The 20,252-nt window shown below is 36.4% G+C and overlaps 1 protein-coding gene across 2 annotated transcripts in view; it reads left to right on the top strand.

Annotated features, from left to right (window-relative positions):
- The window catches only part of LOC142358598 (uncharacterized), a 132,539-nt gene that overhangs the window by 109,927 nt on the left and 2,360 nt on the right, over positions 1-20,252 (top strand). For both annotated transcript variants that reach the window (XM_075410037.1, XM_075410038.1), the window contains 6 exons: positions 2,232-2,570; positions 6,464-6,541; positions 9,658-10,075; positions 18,785-18,956; positions 19,222-19,276; positions 19,566-20,107. In XM_075410037.1, coding sequence (XP_075266152.1) covers positions 2,232-2,570; positions 6,464-6,541; positions 9,658-10,075; positions 18,785-18,956; positions 19,222-19,276; positions 19,566-20,107 — 1,604 coding nt within the window. The remainder of the gene's footprint in view (positions 1-2,231; positions 2,571-6,463; positions 6,542-9,657; positions 10,076-18,784; positions 18,957-19,221; positions 19,277-19,565; positions 20,108-20,252) is intronic.

Below are 20,252 nucleotides of genomic sequence, written 5' to 3'. Positions count from 1 at the left end.
AGAAGCATGCAACGCAAATTTGAGTCATTATATATCGACATATTTCGCACATACAATGCACATATTTAACATTTTCAGCGAAAGGCTTATGGTGTTTTGGCTTCAATACCGTTTGCTTAAAATTGTTAGTGAAATTTTGAATTCTCTCTGTGCTCAGTGTTAATGTGCAGTTTTTGGACTAAGTCTCTCTAATGACATGCACAATTGGCCCCTAGGCAGCTATAAGAGGAACTATGTACCATTTTTTAGTTGAACGCTTACGGTTGTTATGTCTTAGGGGTTTTGAAATTTAATGAAAAAGAGATCTGCCACTTTCAATATTATTTCTGCATTCTGTTAGAATAATCTCATTGAAAAGAAAGGTCACATTTTTTCCATGTGAATTATATTGAAGTTATTTGCTGTGTTAACCGATCATCACATTGCGCATAGCACCTTGATCACATTGTTGCATGTCACAATAGTGGTGTTGAAGGAAGGTGCAATTGAGCATATTTAATATTTTTAGTGGAGCGATTATTATTTTTAAGGCACAGACAGTTTCCTTGCAAATTTTTTGGCTTTTTTAGCCTTTTTGTTCTTTTTGTAGTTGTATGAATTTCTGGATATTGACAGGTCTCAATGGCTCCATGTGAACGTATAAGTGAAGCCACTCACTGATTTGAGTTGATAGCTAATGCTTTTCATGACTTGGTAACTATTTTCTTTCAAAAAGTATTTTAAACTTAACCCTTTCTTTCTTCTTGTTTTCTTTCTTCTTGTTAGTTATTCTGATAAAGCATAAGTCCCATATCTTCTCAAGTGAAGTAAAAATCAATTCGTTTAGCTTAGTTTTTGTCTGATGCTGTTTTGACCGTTGCATTGAGTTTATTTTTAAAATTAGTTTTGGTCGTAGGTAAGTTGTTGTTTTTTTGGCAGATTCTGTTGTTTTTTTTTGTCTCTTACTCTCTTTAGTGGCATGTATCATCGGCTTTCTGATAAGGTTTTGTTTCTTATGTATGATTTTTAGGGATAACACGATTTTTTAAATGGATAAACCAATTATTTGCTGAACAATTTAGTCAAAAACTTGGTTGAGCAGGGTCGGAACTTTGTGCAAACGCACATTACTGAGCTGCCTTGTTTTATTTACTATTATCTCGAGCGAATAACTTCAAAAGTAAGCTGGATCTTTTTGTGCCACGCAAAGACTAACTTTAAAATGTGATGATTATTCGGAACCCGATTTCCTAGGATTTTGATTTTTTTTCGAATTAATGATTAAACTTTTGAGTTATGTTCCGATATCAGCAGTGGACCTGCAAAAGAAACATTCTCTGGTCAAATTATTATATTCGGTCTTGAAGCTTTTCAAAAATCACAGTCTTCATTCACATTTCTTAATTAATTCCATAAGCACGACAGAAACGTATAGGGTTGTATTTTGGTAGTAGTAGTAGTAAAAGACTTCTATTACCTTTGATAGGATATTACAGCATCATAAATAAAGTAAGCATTGTTTTCATGTCAAAATAGCAGGGTGGAAAAGCAGGAAACATTTGTTTAAAAGTTTTGGTTAGTGGGGATGGTTATTTGATCAACTGAATTGACCTCTTGTCAATCTAGCTTCATTTGCAATTTCCCAATTTCCTCGAAATTTTTCCCCCTTCAGTCCCCTGGGCTACGCTTGAACAAAATAAATTGTATAGGGATAGTCTTGTGTTGGTGTTTTTTTTAATTCCGCCTGGAGGACCAAATTTCACAGACGGTTTACCAAAGTGGCTGAAGATGTGGGAAGGACGATTTACGTTTTAGACCTCATTCTCCATCCCACCACCTCGAACTTTTTACCGCCACTCCCTTTTTGCCCGTTCGACCTCATGAAGTGAGGCTAGTCTCCATTAGCTTAGGTTAGCTACATCCTATACGTTTCTCTAGTCATTCTATTCAGCGCTGCTACTTAATTTATTTGAGAAATTCCATCCTTTATTAGTTGCGAAGTTAATCTTTATTAATTGTTTCTTCGGATCATATGATCATCCTATTTCATCCTAAAAGTACCGTTTGGTCTATAAAGAGGAAGGAATTCTGTTGAATCGATTAGGTTATAGTGCAAATCATTAGATTGGAGTATCCCTAAGTTAAAACCTGGGACGTTTTTCCTGTCCAATGCGCAATGGCTTGATGCTGCTGTTTTTTTTTCAGTTCAGTGTCTAATGGTGTGCGATTTTTAATCTTGTGACTGCTTTTAGAAAGCCTGGGTCTGATCGCTGCTGTGGTGACGTCCTCGATTGTTATCTCGGCTGTGTTTGTGGTGCTGATTCTGTGCTGTGTATGTCGCAGCAACAGGAGATCTGGAGCTAGTGGTGGATCTGGTCTGGTTTCCTCTGCCAGTCGAAACTCGGCTGGACGTCGCCACATGAGAGGAATGGGAGTTGTTGGGGGCAATCATAGAAACTCCTCCACTGGAATCGGCCCCGGAGTTGTACAAGGAATTGGAGGGAAAAATAGTCACCAGAATTACTCAGAAGGACAAAGAGCTGACCATAACTCGATGTCAGACTACGAAGTCAGCCCTCATTGCTCCCTCTGTGAGTTAATACATCTATTTACCTATGTGAACGCTGAGTATAAACGTACTTTATCAAGGTATCTTTGTTCTGTGTCTCATTTCTGCGCAAATCATCTACGGTTAGGTTTTACCGTAAGAAATTTTAAGTTATCTTAAATTTTATAGCATTACAAATTATTTTTAATAGCCACCGTCAGCCTCTCAACGGCTAATTTAGGCGCTCTCCTGTTTTTACAATCCAGAAATTAGATTGTATTGGTGCTCTGTCCTTCTATAATCCAAGAATTGGATTGTATTGGTGCTCTTTTTTGAACCCTTTTTCATGACTTAGAGCTTTCATAACGGGATGTATTCACACCTTTATTCATGACCTGCAATTGCTGGATATAAAGTACAGTATGCAATTTTTTTTCCAAGTTTGCCTAAATTAGTTGTCATTTTTTGAGGTTTTCCGGCTTCATGGGCCAGAAAACCTCCTTTATGGTTGTTATTTGCAATGAATTTGTTTTCAAAATTTTATCACGAATTTTAAACAATTTTTTGAAAAAGTTTGCATTTTTTCTTTTCACTTTTTCTTACCTAAGTGGTCAGGTGACCTCCTCTATGGTTTGCTATTTTGTTTTATCATAGTTGCTAGGGGAAATGGAATGGTTTTCAACTTTTTAAAATCACAAATTTTTGCACTTTTTTATAGTTTGAATTTTTCAAAATTTCTGAAAATGTTTGTAATGCTCCTAGTCTATCGATCTTTATAAGCCAAAGCAACTTTTTTAAGGCTTGAAATTGTGTTACTGAATTGCCTCTGGAGAGAATGAAATTGTTCTGAAAAAACTGATATCTAAATTTTTAGCAGCATCTCATTTAAAATGAAATGATTTTCAGAACCATGCATTTTGTCATTTTCTAAATTTATCAATTGGTGCGGGCCAATGAAACTTCTTTAGTTCTTGCAGATAAGTTACTGGACAGATTTCGGAGAAATAAAGTGGTTTTCATTTTTTTTATATTGCGAAATTTCTTTAAATTTAGCAATTTTTAATTTTTTAAATAGTTGTCATCTTTCTCGATTTTTGCCATCTTTATTGGGCAATAAACCTCATTCAAGGCTTGCGCTTGTGTTAATGAGTATGTTTAATTGGAGCAAATCTGGCCTTCACAGTAGAGGCTTCAAGAGTTTTAGCAATGATTATAATTTTGTTTAGTTTAATTTTATTTTCTCATCATGGAGATCTGTTTTTCTTTTTGGCTGGCGTTGATCGACTGATCCTCTGGTCAGGTACAATAGTTCTAAGTTTTTCATTCAATTCATTGGATTGTATTTCAGGTCTTGTCATGTTGTGTATTGCAAATTCGCTTCTCTTTTGATCACGTTTTTCGTTTTACATAAGTCACGATTTTCACGCTTGACTTCTGACTTACCTCACTCACTGTTTCAGCTGATGTTAAATTCTTTCACTCAATAAAGTATACAATATGGTGAGTGCTGTCAGAGTCAAAGGAGCAAAATAATTAAAAAAACAGAATAAACCGATAAAGCCGGGTCATTAAGTCATTGAGCATTAGCTTATTAAAGCTGAAATTGGTATTAAGCTTATTAGCTTTCACTTGGTAGTAAACGTGTGTGTCTTTATGTAATTTTTTCAGATGACCGTTTTTGGTCTTTGCTTCTAGAATACGATTTGTCGTCTCAAGTTACTTTTTCACCCACTTATTGATTTTTGAGTGATTTCAATTGCTCTCACTCTGGAAAAAAGTTTGTTGTTGAGACAAAATCGATTGTTCGAGAGACGATGACAAGGCCGTGATAGCCGATTGGTAAATGCCGCTGTCGAGGTGACGGAATTGGACTCAGGAGGTCGAGGTTCGAACCCTACGTTCGTCTGAAGTTATTTCATTAAGAATGATTTACGCCCCGCTTGTCATTCGGGAGCTTTTTTTCCGACTTTAGTCGGTTTATGCTTTTCAATTGCTCTCGAATGAGAAGCAATTTTTGTAAACGTGCATGTCTTTTCTATGCAAATTTCCTGCTTAGACTAATCTTTGTCGTCAGTGACTTTTTTACGCATTTCTTGATTTTTGAGTGATTCCAATTCGTATCACTCCAAATAAAGTTAGTTGTTAAAACAAAACCGAGTGTTAGAGACTCGATGATAGGGTTCTGATAGCCGAGTGGTTAATAAAACCGTTGAAGTCACGGGATCGGACGTTGGAGGTCGGGGTTCGAATCCTACTGTCGGCTGATGTTTTCACACCCATAAAGAAAAAAGTGTTTGCCAGCTGATGTTGGTATTAAGCTTATTAGCTTTAAGTTTAGAAGCTGAATTAAGTATGGTTTTAGAATGTAACTGAAACTGCACAACAAATTAGAACACTTTTTGACAACTGAAAAAAAAGAGAAAAAAATTCGGTCAATTTTGTTTTTTTTTCTGTCTCAATCCCGATATGCATCAAGGGCGTCAACTGCTGTTATTTTCCGGCAATATGTCGGCAATGTTTAAAAATGGTGCCCTAAAGTCTCACTGTTAAATCAGTTTCAGGACCCATTTAATACGTTACTAATTAATTGCTCTCAGACAATGTTTGTAGCAATTATATTAGTCCTGCCGTCGTTTTTGTGCTATTTTTTACCCGAACGATTTTTTCGTGGATCTTTTCGTTTCGGTCCCACGTTTAGTGGGCATATATCTTTGACGCCATTCAGGAGCACGTGTTTTTTTGCATGTTATTTAACGCGCTTTCGTGAAATAGAACAGCTTTTTTCCCTCTGACGCTTTTAACTTTTTGTTCTCAAAAACGGGACAAGCATATAAAGCGCATGAATTAGCTTAGCATCTCTATTATAGCTCTACTATTATCTAATTGCACTAGTATTTGGAGCTGATATGAAGACATAATAAAATTTACCTGCGTTTTTAGACCCCTTCCCCTCGCTGGTTTTTTCAGAGCAATTCACCCGAAATTAGTCCAACCGCTCGTTGGTTTCTTCAGAGCGATTCATCTGACGTTAGTGGGTTCTTTTTTGTTGTTTTTTATTAATCACAATTGTCTCCAAAATTAATAGCTGCTGTCATCTTTTCAGCCGGCTATTATAGCGCCCCTATATTTTACGATTCAAAGATGTTTTTTAAGATCTGTTCACGCATTTGAATGATTTTTGAAGTCAAATTGAAGTTATGATTTTGTTCATGTCGAAGTATGAAGTGGAGCGAAAAAGTAAATGGTCTTGCGGCGTAATTGTTTTCACTCTGATTTTAATGTAGATTGAGGAAACAAAATACAATTTCTCGTTAGTAGTTTTTTTGTTCACATGCGACAATGTGAATTTGATTTTTAACTGTTTGATCGTTTTTTTTATATGGTTTACTCAAATTCTTACAATTTCAAATTCGAGTTTTTTTTAGTCAATGAAAAATATTTGTAATTCAATACTCGTCCTGCTGTTTTTTTGCTTGTCGAACCAATTTGTTTTCTTTACCTTAGTTCACAGCTCGGTAAAAAAATTTTCGTGAAATCTTTTTGACTTTCTAGGCTAGTTTCGCTCTTCTCTCATTTTGCTGAAAAGAAAACAAAAATATAAACGGGAAAACCCCAAAAGGCCCAATTTTAGATGCCGGCTACTCGAACTTTGTTCTTATAAGTCTTCGTTGCCATTTCTAATGCTTATTAGAATTGATAGTAGCCCCTGTAACCTCTCATTAGGAACCGGACTATGTCTAACTACAAAATGAAATTAAAAGTTCGCACTTTAATTTTTTTTGTACGGGTAGGTTTTTAATTTGGTGGATGTGCAAGTCTGATGAATGTTAGATGACTTGCGATAAAAGATTTTTATATAAAAGAATTATTATTGCCTACAGTAGCTTAATTATACGCAGGTAGACATTTAGAGTATGTGCTTATTTTTGTGCTTAGGTTGTCTGAGTCTGAGATGCAGGTCTCTGAAGAGGACAGAAGACTCTTCAGACGCGAACTACTGCATCAAGGATAGTTGTAAGTACCTAGAAGTTAGTAATTGGCATTTTTAGTCGTTAACAAGCTTTCGTCATTTGCAAAATATGCGTGCCTTTGTTCGACAAATCTGCAGTTATCATCAGTCTCACAGGACCTCTCTGGGTTAGCACGCTCCTCAGTCTAACCATAAGTGTACTTGTAAGAGAGTCATACCTGAATTGTCTTCACATCGAAGATGACAGAAAAGCCTGTTAGATTTCTCACAGTGATTCAAGTAAAGCAGTCTTAAGAGGGTAGCTACCATGACGATGAGAAACAGCGTGCAACACAACATCATCAGTTTGTTATGCGTTCTGAAGGATCCACAAGCCATTGAATTTTACATGCAATGAACATATTTCACCAAAAATCCGCCTTGCAAAACTGATCCAGATACTATCTTCCGTTGAACTAATGCCTGACTTGAGTGTGAAATAACGTAGATGAAAACCGTTCCTAAATATGGGGTGGGGGAGGGTAATTAGAAGATTGATTTCAATTTCAAAAATGGCAAAAAAACAACGTATAGCAATGTCCCTTGTCCCAGGAAACGAGAACACTTGCGGAAAGACGACGAAAAACATCAAGACTATTCCCCGCAAAAACATCAAAACGGAAAATATCAAATAGTCTCAATATTGCATCCCTATTAATTGCTGACAAACTTTCAAAGTTTGTAGCAATTTTATTGTAGCAATTATACCAACCCGCGTCCACCCCGCCCAAGGAATTCTGCTGTGTAGCGTAAATTCTTTGTATAAAGTGCGATTTTAGATGACTTGATCCCCCTCCCCTCCTATAAATATTTTTTGCTCTCAAACGAAGCTTGAAGCAATTACCTGCTGGTCTTTTGTATTCGACTTTTCATCTGATCGTTTTTTCGTCTGACGAGTTGCCTTTTTATCCTCAAAAGGGATAAACAGGTAAGGCCTGGAGGGAATTAATTTGTCTTAGGGCCGTCCAGCTCACTGGTGTATAAGTATGCGATTAACCGAAACTGTTTAAGAGACATATTCATGGTTTGACGGGTGATCCATAGAGTTTGAACCCCTCCCACTTAACCCCTCGCTGCCACTGTCACTTCACCCCCACTCCACATCTTTGCACCCCTAGCCCCCGCACGCGCGACCGCACCTGCGCAAAATTTAGCAAAATCTAGCCTCCCTAAGTTGCAGCTAGTACTGAAGAAGCCAATGGCTCGACACTCGTTTTAGAGCAAATTGCCAGACGTTATATTTGTATCAATTGTTTCGGGTCTGTTGGTCTTTTTAGAGAACTTTTTAGATTTTAAAGAATTTGAATTGTATTAGGGCGCTGTCTTTTTTGACATATGATCTGATCTCACATTCATTGGGAAGTGGAGCGAAAAAGTGTTTTTTTTTGTGCCGTGAAATTTTTTCACTCTAATTTTATAGTAGAGCGAGAAAACTGTGTTTGAACAAATTTCCCTTTATCGCTAGTGGTTTTTATTCACATGCGGCATTTTTACATGATTTTTGCTTTTTTAATTGCTCTCCGATCAGAAGCAATTATTGTAAACGTGTGTGTCTTTATGTAATTTTTTCGGATGACCGTTTTTGGTCTTTGCTTCTAGAATACGATTTGTCGTCTCAAGTTACTTTTTCACCCACTTATTGATTTTTGAGTGATTTCAATTGCTCTCACTCTGGAAAAAAGTTTGTTGTTGAGACAAAATCGATTGTTCGAGAGACGATGACAAGGCCGTGATAGCCGATTGGTAAATGCCGCTGTCGAGGTGACGGAATTGGACTCAGGAGGTCGAGGTTCGAACCCTACGTTCGTCTGAAGTTATTTCATTAAGAATGATTTACGCCCCGCTTGTCATTCGGGAGCTTTTTTTCCGACTTTAGTCGGTTTATGCTTTTCAATTGCTCTCGAATGAGAAGCAATTTTTGTAAACGTGCATGTCTTTTCTATGCAAATTTCCTGCTTAGACTAATCTTTGTCGTCAGTGACTTTTTTACGCATTTCTTGATTTTTGAGTGATTCCAATTCGTATCACTCCAAATAAAGTTAGTTGTTAAAACAAAACCGATTGTTAGAGACTCGATGATAGGGTTCTGATAGCCGAGTGGTTAATACAACCGTTGAAGTCACGGGATCGGACGTTGGAGGTCGGGGTTCGAATCCTACAGTCGGCTGATGTTTTCACACCCATAAAGAAAAAAGTGTTTGCTAGCTGATGTTGGTATTAAGCTTATTAGCTTTCAGTTTAGAAGCTGAATTAAGTATGGTTTTAGAATCTTACTGAAACTGCACGGCAAATTAGAACACTTTTTGACACTGAAAAAAAAAGAATAGAATTCAGTCAATTTGTCTCTTCTTTTTTTTCTGTTTGAATCCCGATGTGCCTCAAGCGTGTCAACGGCGGCTATTTTCCGGCAATATGCTGGCTATGTTTTGATTATTGGTTTTCCCAATCCATTCATAGTCCATTTTAGGAGGTCTAGTTTTTTTGTTTAGTAAATGGAAATTCTTTGAACTGTTGGCCAGGACTTGTCCTGCTATTTTAAATTTTACCACTGTTTTTTCGTACTATCGGTTTTTCGCTGACCAATGAACTTCGGGACTTTTCGTCTTGCGAAACGGGATAAACTGGTAAAGCCAGGGGGCAGTAAGTTGTTAAGGAGTTTTTTAAGACACTTAATAGTCACTTAAAGACACTTAAAAGTGTGCGCTTCACCGAAACTGCTGAGGAGGTATTCATGCTTTAAAGCCTAATATTTCAGACACTCCCCAAATCCAGCAGTCGAAATCCCCCCACTGAAGCGCTTAAATTCTGTTGCATAGGCGTAAATTTACGGCGTAAAGGGTAATTTTATGGTACGGCATTATTCCACTTCCCATTTATGCTCCCCTTCATGCTCTTTGCCCACACCTGGCCCATATTCATACCCCCATACCTAGTAAAGATAGGCTCCCTATGATCTCGATTCTTGGTGATTCTTTGGTATCTCTTAACATTGTATTTTTTTCCGGTAACATCGAAAGAACGCATTATTGTTCAAACTATTCTCAAGCTGTACTAGGTAGGTTAAGTTTTGAATAATAACATTGTGTTGTATGTTTGCTTAAGTTAAGTTTGTTTCTTTCAGCGTTTGTGTTCAAAAATGGCAAGTCACTGGAGCTGAATGAATTTAACCAGTACTCGATGGCAAGTGACAAAGTGTCGCCTACTTTCGACAACTACTCCATCCACGGGTGCTCTAAAAACACGACCTCCAACAAAAGCAACACCTCCCAACCAAGTACTCTCAAGTCTCTTCAGAACCAGAAGATTGCACAACTCAACTGCACCATAGAAGACTACGCACTAGCACAGCAGGCCCTTCCAGGTGCACATGACTACGCTCCACAGAAGAACTCCATCTTCAACAATGACAACTCATTCGAGACTTCACTGGATGAAGATTCTGCTGCTGCTGTTCTCGGGGATCTGGCAGTCAATGCACAGCAGACAACTACTATTCAGCCAGAATTGGAGACACCTTGCCTCCCCAACAGCACAGTCAGGTGCGTAAATCTAAATATTTCAATTCAGAAACTTAATAATTCGGAGTGAAATGTAAATTACAAAGCACATTTATTGATAATCACAATTCAACTCCCCACAATCAGGTAAAAACAATATTCTCCCCACTAGTCAGAAAACTCTGATCAGCTCTTAATCAACCATATCAAAGTACATAACATTTTTTATAGCTGCAAAGCTGTAAACTGAGCGGAGCTATATTGCGGTGATCTTGGTTTTTTAAAATTTAAGAATTGTTTTGGTGCTCTGCCTTATTACAATTCAAAGAATTTGAATTGTATTGGGGCGCTGTGTTTTTTTTTAAGATGTGTTCACACATTTTTCAATGACTTTGATCTTCCAAAACGGGATAAACAGGTAAAGCCCAGCGGGCATTAAGTTTCATTAGAGGCCCATAGTGGACGTTAGTAGTCCTTCAACTGCTTAGTGTTGCAGCTGCTGGGATGGCCTCAATTGAAGGTTAAAAGGTCATTTTTAGGAGTTTTTGGGCTCAAAATGGTGCAATTTTTCATGTTTTTTTTGTGATTTTTTAAGTTTTTTTGCTTGATTAGTCTTAGGTTGAAGTTTTTAAAAGTTGATGAAGGCCTGTTGAGAAAAAGGTACTTGTTATGAACAGTTTATGAGCTATATGTTCTGGTACTACAAACACAAACACACAAAATGATACTAGTTTTTGCCATTTTTTTCAAGTTTTTTTGAAAGTTTTTTTTTCATTTTTTGCGGTTTTCCAGCTTCAAGGGCCAGGGAATCTCCTTTAAGGTTTGATAATAGGGCACTGTATAGTTTCTAGTAACAATAGAGGGGTTTTCAACATTTTAATGTCTCGAATTTTAGCATTTTTTTTTGATAAAATCTGCAATTTTTTGAGGTTTCTTAAAGTTTTTGTCAATTTTTGATATTTGTCCATTCTCAAGTGCCAGGAAACTATTCCACGGTGTGAAAACAGTTACTGCATAGTTGTTAGTTTTAATGGATTTGTTTTCAACAATTTAACCTTTCGAATTTTGAAAATGTTTTGATAAAACTTGCAAGTTTTTTAAGTTTTTTTCTAGACATTTGTCTTTTATTCAGTTTTTCTTGCCTGAGTAGCCATATAACCTCATACAGAGTTTGATAGTATGTTATTAAATAGTTGCTAGCGGGTAATTGGATGATATTCAACATTTTAACAGAACGAATTTCTGTTTTTTGAAATTTCAAAGTTTTTTTTTAAAATTATTGCATCTCGATCTTTGAACCAATTATTTTTTTAAGACTTGGAATTGGTTTACTGGATAGCCTCTAGAGACACTAGAATCATTTTTCAAGAAATAATTCTTTAGATATTAATGTCATGATTTTCAGCAACATTTCATTAAAATTTCAATTGATATTTCTAGTTTTTGAAAATTTTCGAGTTAATCGATCTTCAAGGGTCAATGAATTTTTTCAGGCCTTGCAGATATAATACTGCACCAATTTCAGAAACAAATTTTGGTTTTGATAATATTTTTGGAAAAGGTATTTTTAAAGGGGTCAAATTTTGCCTTTGGGGTAAAAGCTTCCAAGTTTTATCAAGGATTATATATTTGTTTAGTTTGTTTGATTGTTTGTTTCTCAATTTTTTTAGATGATTTTGTTTGTGTTTTGATTGGCATCGTTGAATTGATCTGCTGTTCATGTAGAGTAAATCTAAGTTTTTCATTCAATTCTTTGAATTGTATTTCAGGACTGGTCCTGCTATGTTTTTTTTTATTTTCACACTTTTTCCATGACTTTGAGCTTCCGAAACGGGATAAACAGGTAAAGCTCAGCGGGCACCAAGTTTCATTAGAGGCCCTTAGCCGCGTATAGTAGTCCTTCAAGTATTAAGAATAGTGAAGCTACTAGGAAGGTCGTATTTTAAGGTTGAAAGGTTATTTTTAAGAGTATTTGAGCCAAAAAGCTGCAATTTTTTTTCGTCTTTTTTGGCTTTTTTGTTGAACCAGTCTAAAATTGAGGTTTGTAAAGGTCTTTTGCAAGAAATAATTGCTTTTTATGGCCATTTTAAGAGCTATATCTTTTGGTACGCGAAACACAAACACGCAAATTTATACTAATTTTTACATTTTTTTCCCATTTTTTTTGTCAGTTTTGAGTTTTTACAGCCCTAGGTTTCAAGGAACCTCCTGCAGTGTTTGATAATAGGTTACTGCATAGTTTCTGGTGGTAATGGAATTGTTTTCAACATTCTAACATCAAAAATCTTGCAATTTTTTTCTAACATTTAATGTCATTTTCCAATTTTTTCCAGCCCCAGGAGCCAGGAAACATCCTATAGGGTTTGATAATAGTTTATTGAAAAATTTTGATTGGCCATGGAATCGTTTTCAACAATTTAAATATCACAAATTTTAGCATTTTTTTTTTGTGTAAAACTTGCATTTTTTTTTTAATTTTTCGGACAATTTTTGGTCATTTTTTTTTAGTTTTCTCCAACCTCAAGGGCCAAGGAACCTTCTCTAGGGTTTGATAATATTTTACTGCTCAGCTTCTATTATTAGTGGCAATGAAGTATTTTTCAATTTACTAATATCAGGAATTTTTGAAAATATTTCGCCAGCAAGTTTCTCCGGCTTATGGTCCCATGAATTTTCTCTAGTGTTTGATGAAAAGTTACTGCATAGTTGCTAGGGGTAATGGATTGGTTACCAATTTTTTATTAACACGAGTCTTAGCAATTTTTTTATTATTTCTAAAAATTGTTCTGTTCCAAATTTTTTGGTCTTTTTAGCCAGTCAAACTGTTTAAAGATTGAAATAGAGACACTGGATAATCACTGGAGAGAATGAAAGGGTTCTTATGATGTTGCTATCACGAATTTCATTAAGATTTTGTTAGGAATTGCATTTGTTTTTTTATTTTGTCATTTTCTGAGGTTAACGACCTTTACTGGCCAACAAATTGTAGGTCTTGTAGAAGGGTTAGTTGGCAGAACTCCGCAGACCAAAAAAAGCGTTTTGAAGTTTTTGTTTCCTCGAAATTTGGAAACCTTCTTTAAATTTCGCACATGTCAGTTTTTATTTTTGAAGCATTTGTCATATTCCTGGAGTTTATTTTCCTTTAGTGGATAATAAATCTCTTTCAAGTATTGTGCGTGAGTTAATGATTATAATGAATTTTATCATATTTGGCCTTCAAGGTAAAAGCTTCAACAGTTTTACATTGATTTTTATTGTTTAATAGCCGCGTACTCAATTCTACTATTTTTTTTACTTCGTCTAACAGATTTTTGTTTCGTCTTACCGTGACTTCTTGGAATTGACTTTTTCAATGACTTACCTCACTCAAAAAAATGACTTCTGAGCTCACTTATGAAACTTTAAATTTTATGAACCTTCACTTATTAAAGATCAATAGTGTGCATCTAAGTAGTGCCAAACATATGCCCTAATTCTTGAATATTAGAGTCTTGAGGTTTTGATTTCGAATATTAATTTTGGGATCTTTTCCGTTTGTGCCCCCCCCCCAAATATTGCACGTGCATCTGGGGGTGCAAATAATATGCGACCACTAAGCTGAGGGGGCACAAAACGGAAAAGATCTTGATTTTTAAAAGCCCTATTAGGGCTCTCGCCTTATAGAGCTTATGTGTCTCATCAAATTGAGAGTCCGAAGCTAACCCAAAAAGTCTAGTGGTCTATTAAAGGACTGGTGGTCGATCTGTCTATTTTATTTCTATAGTGGTTTCCATTCATGTAACGCCACAAGCGTCTATCGCGGCTATTTTCCGGCAATCTGCCGGCTATGTTTAGTTTATTTGATTATTTTAATTTCTCAACTTTTGAGATTGTTTTTTTTACTGGGCTTGTTCAATTGATCTGCTGGTGAAGTACATTAGTTCTCAATTTTTCATTCAATTCTTTGGTTTGTATTGAAGTACTCGTCCTGCTATGTTTTTGTTTCTTCGTCTGACGCTCTTTTTCGTTTTACATTTGTTCACACAGCAAAGCTGAAAAAGTCAGATTTTCTGAACGACTTCTTCCCCTTGCAAACTGCATTTGCGCGCGTGACGTCATTTTCCACTCTATTTAGACAACGTTTTTAGCTCATTTGCGTTTTGAGATTTTGATCATACGTGACTTACCTCACTGAATAAAGTAACTTCTGCTTTTTAAAACTTAAGTTTCATTTGAATTAGTTTAAGGACAAAGAAACTCACATGAGTAATAAAGGTCCCTAATGAAAAGGCTTCTGTGCAATGATTTTTATCGAACTTTATTAATATATCGCTGAATGTTTTTAGATAGCTTTTAGAGCGGCTTCGATAACTTAGTCAACTTATATCTGTGTCTGTTTCTATCTGTATTATACGGCACGCAAGTCTATTCTTTCGCAGCTATTCCGGCAATCTGCCGGCTATGTTAAACTTAATTTTATCGAGGTGTAATATTGGAACCTCTGAATACGTTTTCGGTTCTAATTATTAATTATTCTAAAATATTGATAATTTTGAGGGATCAAAATTACTTAGAATTTAAATAGGTATCCAATTGCTTTCAGCAGGGGATTTGTATCAGTTTTTTTATGTCACGTTGGCTTTTTAATGCTATTGGTTTAGGTTTTATCTGCACGATTTCAATGATTTATCCCGCGTGGCAAATTTAAATTCTCCGTTGGGTTGAATCTTTGATAGCCTCCCGAAGATCAAGCTTGATACTTTGAAGATTGTATGTTGAGAGTGAATTGTTACCTTTGTTATTTATTGAGCTTAAATCAATTCTGTTTCCGTTAGAACTTGAATCCGATCTGTTCGTTTTTAAAGCATCAACAGTTTAGGTCTTCTGATTTGAAGTTTATTGTGATTTAACCTATAGATGTGCCAACTAATTGGTCTCTGGCTGCTCTTTGCTGGCTTGACCAAGTTAAGATCAACCGGAACATGGTCGACAACGCAACTCTCATACGATCAGTGGCCCTTGTATTAACCATATTAGGGCGGATCGTGTGGCTCGAATGGAGCAAAGTGTTTGTTCGTGGCTTTTGAACATGTTGGTCATGCCTACTTCATCTGGCGGCCAGTGGCTTTTGCTGCACCATTTATGGTAGAGCGATTAAATAATGTTCGCTCAATTGAGGATACTCGAAACTATATTACTTCAATTTTTGATTAGATTAATCGCAGATGCTAAGTACACACATACGCATTCTAACTGGCCCCATCATTGGCAATTCTTGTATTGTGATCTGTGCGAGTATAGTCTAAATTGGTATAAGATAAGGCGCTTCATTGTTTTGTGATCTGAACTGACGTAATTATGATTTCAACGGCGAAACTGTTCAATTTGTTCAAACAAGTCACACCGGTAAAGCTTTTTCATGCTCGAAGAAGTGAACGCGATTGTAAAAGATGCGTGCATGTTTGACCATGATCAATACTAAAAGATCAATCTCGTTGCAAATGCAATACTTCTTCGACATCGTTCGTCGTTTTCCCTTGCTACCATCGGTTACATCGGTGATTTGATAGCTTGAAAATGTTACGTATTTATAGGATAGGAGGACAGGGGGTTATTAATTAGAGAAGAGCAGCATTTATTGTAAACGTGTGTGTCCTTTTTATGCAAAATTTTCGCTTGACCGTTTTTGACTTTTCAAGTGACTTTTAGCCCTTGACTTTTTGCGTTTAGCGTGATCTAAAATTTGCTCTCAATCACAATTTCAAGGAGCTGAACTCAGTTGGCAGCAATTTAATACTAAAAAGTCAAAAGTCACTTTAAATCTTAATAGTGGCCTATATTAACTTCTAATGAACTTATTTGAAGCCCCCTAGTGAATTTCTAAGTTGCAATCGGGCTGCCCGCGACCTCACTGAAGCAGGCTGCAACTGATTAGAGCTCCCGCTAGCAGTTCGAGAGCAATTCTTCCGACGTTAGCAATTATTAATAGCCGCCCTCATCTTCTCAGCCGCTATTATAGCGCTCCTATTTGTTTTTACTTCTTCGAACTTTTTAATAGCCGCACAGCGATAGCTGGGGCTATTATTGGCCTTCTCTTGGTTTTTTTTATTTCGTCGTCATGATTTTTGTTACGACCATATGACGTCACAGCCACTTTTTGTTCATTCGTTCATGCAATTTCAACTGAATTGCATGCGTGACGTCATTTTTCGCTCTTAGTGGAGCGAGTTTTTTTTGTTCATTCGCGTGATTAAATTTTTGGTCACACTTGACTTACCTCACTCTCAAAAATGACTTCCTCACTTTGAAATTGACTTTTATTTACTTTAATTCAAAGAGATAAGGTCAAATGGGTGTGTGTCACTCTAAATGAAGGTTATTTGAGATCAGCTAATAGAGGCAGCAATAACTTATACAGATTTTTAATCAAAGTATACCAGATCAGCCTTCAATGAAAAGACAATTTTTTGGCCTGTCTTTTTTACTGTTTTTTTTTAGACTGCCGATCTACGAATCTATTGCGGCTATTTTCTGGCAATCTGGCAGCTATGTTTTTCGCTTTTCCTTTTTGCCGCTCTTTCGACATTTTGCGTGAAATCTTTTTGACTTCTCTAGGCTAGTTTTACTCTTCTGTCATTCTGCTCAAAGTCCTTTTAAACAGCAGCTGCTCAGCAAAACAATTCAAAATGAAGAGTCAGTATTAAAAAATCAAAGTCAGAAATAGAAACGGGATAAACTCTTAAGACCCATTTTTAGATACCCGGTACTTGAACTTTGTTCTTATAAGTTTTAGTTACTATCTATAATGCTTATTGGTATTGATACTAAACCCTGTAGCCTCTCACTGAGAGAAAGGAGTTTGTTCAATTACAAAATGACATCAAAATAAATTGCACTTAAAAATGTTTTAATACAAAAATCATTTTTGTTGATATTTTCTTTTCTTTCAATCCCAATAGAGTTATGGGAATCAACGGCGGCTATTTTCCGGCAATCTGCCGGGTATGTTTAAAATTTTAATCTGAATCAAATTTTTGTTTTCTTTTGAAAGCTAATGATATATATATATATATATATATATATATATATATATATATATTTAATTTAATTGCGTAAGAATTCGGGAGAATTTTTGAGGTCTGTATGTATTTGGTTTTTCACTCATTTGAGTTTTTTTGTTAAGTTTGGTTATTTACAATTGGTTTTTCAAACCTTTTGTTTGTTAGCAAGTCCACTTGATTTTCTTAAGATACGTAATTAATGCTTCTGAATGCGTCCATTTGACAGTGAATGGTTTTTAAATTTTGAGAAATAACCACCGATTTTGAAAAAAAAAAACGTTTGCCCCTCAATCTTGCTTTGTCGACTCATTAATTTATGTAATCAGCAAGATGTCTTACCTGCTTCAAACTAAAACCTATGTGCTTCTTTTGGTTTTAATTTTTGGGATTCACTTTGAGGTTGCATTTGGTTTTTGAAAATTTTACTCGGTTTTCGAATTTGATGGTTTAAATAATTTGGTATCTAAATTTGAAATACCTTACCCATGACTCCGCCAGCTTGTGATTACGTATCTCATGACTGCTGACAATTTAATTGATTGCTGACGACTTCTCTTATCATTATTACCTGTTGTCAATTGAAGATGTCATAATTACCTAGCTCATGACTGCTAAATTAGTTTGATTGCTCACAGTTGCAATTGATTTTCCAAAGAGTTGTACTTGAAACTTCATATTGTGTCCATTTGACAACAAATTCTCATTTTTCCCCAAAAACCATAACCAGTTTTGGGAAAAACATTCGACCTTCAATGTTGTTTTGTCGACTCTTTGATTTATTTCATTAGGCAGATGGCGTAGCTCTTTCATAATCAAACCTCTGTTCTTGTGTTTAGTAGTTTTGTGTTTGTAATTCACTTTGTGATGCTCTTTGGTTTTTTCACTATTAGCAGTAAATTTTGTCAAAGAGATAAAGAAAAATTTATCTAGGCTACAGCCCCTGAATTAAATTTCCTCGCTTGTCGTTCGAGAGCAATAGTTCCAACATTAGTCGTTTTGTGTTTATTTTTGTTCATTCCAATCGAATTTGGAGGACTATCTCCTATTGGGCTTGTTTTTGTGATCGGTTGTCCAGAAAACCGGTCTCTGTCAATATTATGCTTTGCAGTTGATGTGATTTTGAACGATACAATAGTTAGAGGGTGGAGATGGGCCTTGTATCGTTGTTTTGACCATGCGAGTTTTATGAACTGTTCCTCGCTCTGTGGTTGGCGGGGGTTGCTGTTCCTAACTCTGGTCGGGGAGCTGCTCGTTGTGTCCTTTTATTATCTTAGAAACTTAGTCAGAATTCAACTGTTTTGTATCTATCAGTTTGATACGTGCCCTTTTGGTTGCTTGATTTTGTTACGAGTGATTCGAGGGTTTGGTAACAATCGGAGTTTACAACAATTTAGCGGTAAGATTTATATGCTTGAGGTCAAAGAATTACTGATATCGATAACCATCCATCCAATCTTCCACTAATCTAATGCCGGCCAGTTACCATAATTAAAACAAAGTATCTCTAAGATCCAAAAAGTAACTTTTTAGTGGTGCAATCCAAACACCCTGTTGATCTAGGACTTGGGTGATTATCCGAAAAAAAAATCTCGAATGAAAAACACGTTTTATACGTCCCATATAAGCATGAGAGACTGACCGACCAAATGGAAAGCAATGAAAAATGAGGAAATGTATCACGAATTTTGGTGAGAGCGTGTTTTGTGTTTAGGCTGAGTCGTCAGGACTCTGAGAAACGGAGAGAGGCAGACAGAATTCAAAAGGCACAGGAGAATGCTTTCAAACTCAGACACGTGTCCCCTGTCAGGCTCAGGAGTGCCTCTGAGACTATATTTGGAACTAACTCTGGCAAGGAGACTATTCTGGATCTCCTCCAGAGCAAGGTAAAAGGGTCCTCCACTTGTTGCGAACCCATTTGTATGGCAAGGTGCTTAATATTACTGTGCTTTATTCTTACTCAATTTGTAGGACGTTTGTTTGGCCTATTGTAGACGCATTCTGTTAAATGATCATAATCAAATTATCATTTTGGTACTTCTCGGCTCTTCAATTGTTCCAATTTTGCTACTTTTCCTGACGGTATTGCTCTCAGCACAACATCTGCAATATTCTAGATTTGGTTGTCAATGTGTTTCCTTTGTGATTTAGGAACCCGAAGAGGTGCTGGCTTTGAAGATTGAGCTCATCAGTCAGATATACGAAAGTAAGTGCATTTGGGTATTTCTGATGGGTTTGATGTTTTTCATAATGAAGGATTAATATTACGAAACTATTGCTTCACCCGGTTTAATATAACTATTTTTTTTTATTAATATGATACATCATCAAGGAATATTTGTAATCGTTTTAACGAGTCTAACTGTTATTAAGAAAAGCAAATAATCATCATGAGTTCTAAAACATGCAATTTGAGAACTAGTGTTTCCGGGAGAAAGAAGTCCAAGTTTCAGCTGATGATTGATGAGGAGGTATTTATGTGAATGTATGTTAAGGTCTTAAACTGAGTGACCTCTCTTCGGACATAGTGAAAGAGATGACACTGGAGATGGAGAAAGTGTCCCAGTTTGTATCCCTCAACCTCGGCAGGGCTTTCATTGACAACTTCGACCTCAAAATCAAAGCCAAGTCTGTCACCTGTGCTCAACTGCTAACGAAAGTGTTTAAACACAAGGGATCCCAAATCTCGGTCTCTCAGTTCCTACACTTCTTGCACCAGTTCGGTGATCGACAGGTGGCGGAAGCCTACTGTGACCTACTTATCAGGTGGTACCGCCACGAGACCTCTAGACACCGCATGACTGGCCAGTTCATGCTACCGCTACCAAGTCAGAACCAACCACTGTCCAGTCTCACCAATGATACCACAACGTTGAACCCTGCGTATGCTATGTCCTTAGCCGGTGGTAACTTCACTGGGAGCCGCACTGCTACTAGCTCCCAGTTGGGTTACGGGACTCCTGGTGTGTCCCACAACAGACACCATATGATGGCACCAATGTCCAGACACTCCCTCGCCGTCCCCACTAATGTACAGGCAAGTCAAGTAACCTTATTTTTTTCACGTGTAGTCGTGCTTGCTTTCACAAAATTATGAGAAAAGCATCTATAGGTTTCCTTTTTTAAAAATAACGATTTGTATTATTTTCTTTTCTATGTAGAACAAATATACATATAAGGGC

Source organism: Convolutriloba macropyga, chromosome 2 (assembly GCF_964194025.1).
Source record: "Convolutriloba macropyga chromosome 2, txConMacr16.3, whole genome shotgun sequence".
In the NCBI taxonomy this organism is placed as follows: domain Eukaryota; kingdom Metazoa; phylum Xenacoelomorpha; order Acoela; family Convolutidae; genus Convolutriloba; species Convolutriloba macropyga.
The sequence above is the reverse complement of the archived record's forward strand: the minus strand, read 5'-3'. Positions and strand labels throughout refer to the sequence as shown.